The sequence below is a fragment of the Bidens hawaiensis genome, unplaced genomic scaffold, assembly GCF_021521415.1.
Source record: "Bidens hawaiensis isolate Kalapana, Puna unplaced genomic scaffold, B.hawaiensis_p1.1 tig00012729_1, whole genome shotgun sequence".
In the NCBI taxonomy this organism is placed as follows: Eukaryota; Viridiplantae; Streptophyta; class Magnoliopsida; order Asterales; family Asteraceae; genus Bidens; species Bidens hawaiensis.
The window spans coordinates 343,496-346,699 of NW_027492054.1; the positions used below are offsets into that span (position 1 = coordinate 343,496).

The following is a 3,204-nucleotide window of genomic DNA, read 5'->3' on the forward strand; positions in this document are numbered from 1 at the left end:
ATATATGATATGCGTGAGCATATGTGATATGCGCCATGCGCATAGGTTTTGGCTTTGTGCCTTCATAATGTCTTGATTTCAAGCCTCTTGTCTATATTTTGTGGGTTGACCCGCCTCGCTCGGTGTTGAGGCGGGTACATACCTCTTCAAATAGGATATAGCATCATTTTTCTTATTTATAATTGCAAACATTTATTTTTGTATGTGGGGTCATGATCGACTTGTGAACACAAATGTACCTTCAACCAACCATGTTCCTATATATACACCACTTCGATTGTGAGCACAAGTGTACCTTCAAACTCATTAACTATTGTTGACTAAATAAGAAAAGTTAATGAAAACATCATAAGTCAGCTATTGGGGATTGTTTCTCTGTTTGCTTTGTTCATAATATCCAATGGAAGAACGTTGAACCCAAACAACCAGAAAATCAGAGCCGTTAATCTTGGAGGCTGGCTAGTTACTGAAGGCTGGATGAAACCTTCTCTCTTTGATTCCATCCCAAACAAAGATTTCTTGGTTTGTTTTCAATCTACCTTATTTACGCGCGCTATTAATTATTTAACTATGCATCCGTTTAACATGTTTTTGCATGCATGCTATAACATGTTAAACAGTTTTTTTTTTCTTTTTTTTTATGCGTTTGTTTAACTTGTTTTTATGTGAAAACAAGTTAGACAGACGCATAGACTTTTCTATTGCTTATTGATTAATTATAAATTATAGTTATAAAAATTTACTTATGAATTGATCATTAATAGGATGGGGCTGCACTTCAGTTTAAATCGAAAACGATAGGGAAATACCTTGCGGCAGAGCTCGGTGGAGGTACAATCATGTTGCAAATCGTTCATCTGCTTCTGGCTGGGAAACTTTTCGGGTAATTTCATTCAATGCTTTAGGGACTAAAATGTGGTCGCAAAAGTTTAAGAATGTATCTTGAAGTGAGAAAATGTTTTTTTTCTTGGTTATATAGTTGATTTAATTTGTTTGGTACAGTTGTGGAGGATCAATGAGACCAGCTTTCACATGCGGGTGTTTAACAAACAGTTTCTAGGACATGACTCAACAGGGATCAATTTGGTCGCTGTTTCAAATGATTATCAAACGTCGGGTGCGTTCCAGATTATTAGAAAATCTGATGATCCGAATCGTGTTCGGATTAAAGCCCCAAATGGGTTTTACTTGCAGGTTCTTTTGTCACAAATTTGTGTTTCTTTAATTAAAAGCACGTAAGTTTTACTACTCATTTTCGTGTGGTTTGTATGAATGATTATAGGCTAAAACAGAAGATCTGGTGACGGCCGATTCGAAAGGAGACGGGCAATGGGGAGATGATGATCCTTCGGTGTTTGAGCTGACAATAGCTCAAAGATTGCAAGGAGAGTACCAAGTGACTAGTGGTTACGGTCCATTAAAAGCACCACAAATCATGAAAGTATGATGTTACTTATTTTATTGAATATGTGGGTTACATTTATTTTAATAGGGTCACCAGTCAATTACGATGCACGAAAAATGAAGTAGATTATGACAAGAAAGTCATCATGGATTAATTGATGCCTTCCAAGTCAGATATATATTAATACCACTTAACTTTTAGACATTCTAAAAGTCAAAGGCTTTGACCGTTGACTATAATTTTAGTTCTATTAAAGTTTCTTGGTTGACAAAACATCTTTTACCTGTTAGGTTACTCTTGGGTTATAAACCCCTCTATCCCATATCATAGGTTGAATAAAAAAAAATCAGTAGTGATAGATTATAAGACAACATTTTCAAATAAGATACAATTGGAATTATATACAAGCAGTTACCAACTCATAATTTAAATATCTCACGTAATATACTATATTTATATATTATGTTTATTATATATATAGGATGGTTTGAAATAAGAGAAATTGAAACTACTTTCAACGGGGTATAGATTTAATACACTGTATATATTATGGTTTTTTACAGTTGGTTTATGAAAACCAAATCTCTTTTAACCTTTTAGTACATTCTAAAAGTTTAATGTTTTGACCTTTTTACTTTATCATACTTAAAAACAAAAATTCCTAAATGTCAAACCATGAGTTTAATATGTGGTTTCATTCAGAATCATTGGAGCACATTCATAGTCGAAAACGATTTCAAGTTTATCGCAACAAGTGGATTAAACGCCGTAAGAATCCCAGTTGGATGGTGGACCGTTAGTGATCCAACACCCCCGAAGCCTTATGTAGGAGGATCGTTGCAATACCTTGATAGGGCCTTCTTATGGGCAAAGTACGCATATATTCTTTTGCTTCACTATATTTACATTTTTGAAAGCAATATAATAACTAATACAATTTTGCATTTGAACATTTATGTATATAGGAAATATAACTTGAAGGTGATATTGGATCTACATGCTGCTCCAGGCTCCCAAAATGGTTTCGAGCATAGCTCTTCTTGAAGAGGTAGGTCCCAGCAGAGCCCAGTTGGACCCGCAAGACTCACCTTGAAGAGGGACGTCTGCGCAGAAACCAACTGGATCCGCAGGACCAACCATGCTCAGAGACGTGACGTCCTTACGCGCAGTACGCAAGCTGTTCCCGCAGGAAATGCCTCCCAATGGTGAAGGACTCCGCCTGTCCCCGCAGCCTCGGATACAAGCCATCAGGGAAGGCCACCCGCGCAGCAAGGCTACACGCACAAGGCACTTAGCTCTCAATCACTCAGTGTCACCTGAAGGAATGAGCGAAGCCGGGAACAATCCCGCACAAGGGCGGGAGGGGGAATACTCCCGCCCAAATAAGCCAGTCCGTACGATACGGGAAGATCTTCTGTACTGTACCTGACGAGGTATGGGAAAAAGATCTGACTAAAGATACGACAGCTTATTGATAACAGTATGGCGAGCAGCATGCTCCTGTACTGTGTCACTATTAGCCGCTGCCTACTCACCAACTACTGCCATACCACGTGCGTAGCCGGCAGTTGGTGGAAAAGGAATAGTACACAGCAGGCCTGGTCACTATCAGCCGCTGCCTACTCACCAACTACCAGCAGGGCACGTGCGTAGGCCACTGTTGGTGGAACATGAACACTGTTGCAGCCGGCCACACCTCCTTGGAAACCTACCTTCGGCTATAAATACCACAAATGGTATGATCTTAACATATCTTATCTTATATCATCATAATATACCTGATATCTGCTCTAGCAATC

The 3,204-nt window shown here is 38.7% G+C and overlaps 1 protein-coding gene across 1 annotated transcript; it reads left to right on the forward strand.

Annotated features, from left to right (window-relative positions):
- Window positions 1-769: 769 nt before the first annotated feature.
- On the forward strand, window positions 770-2,449 carry LOC143542035 (putative glucan 1,3-beta-glucosidase A). Its single transcript, XM_077034707.1, has 5 exons — window positions 770-883; window positions 1,003-1,194; window positions 1,283-1,441; window positions 2,108-2,277; window positions 2,371-2,449. Exons 2-5 carry the CDS (start codon window positions 1,033-1,035, stop codon window positions 2,447-2,449), a joined length of 570 nt encoding a protein of 189 aa, XP_076890822.1. The 5' UTR covers window positions 770-883; window positions 1,003-1,032.
- The last annotated feature ends 755 nt before the right edge of the window (window positions 2,450-3,204 follow it).

What these genes read in the sequence shown, in the direction of transcription:
- LOC143542035 (XM_077034707.1), top strand. Translation starts at nt 1,033, where the DNA reads ATGCGGGTGTTTAACAAACAGTTTCTAGGACATGACTCAACAGGGATC. An exon ending in AAGCACCACAAATCATGAAA is followed by an intron (nt 1,442 to 2,107) that starts GTATGATGTTAC and finishes GGTTTCATTCAG; the next exon opens with AATCATTGGAGCACATTCAT. An exon ending in AGGGCCTTCTTATGGGCAAA is followed by an intron (nt 2,278 to 2,370) that starts GTACGCATATAT and finishes TTATGTATATAG; the next exon opens with GAAATATAACTTGAAGGTGA.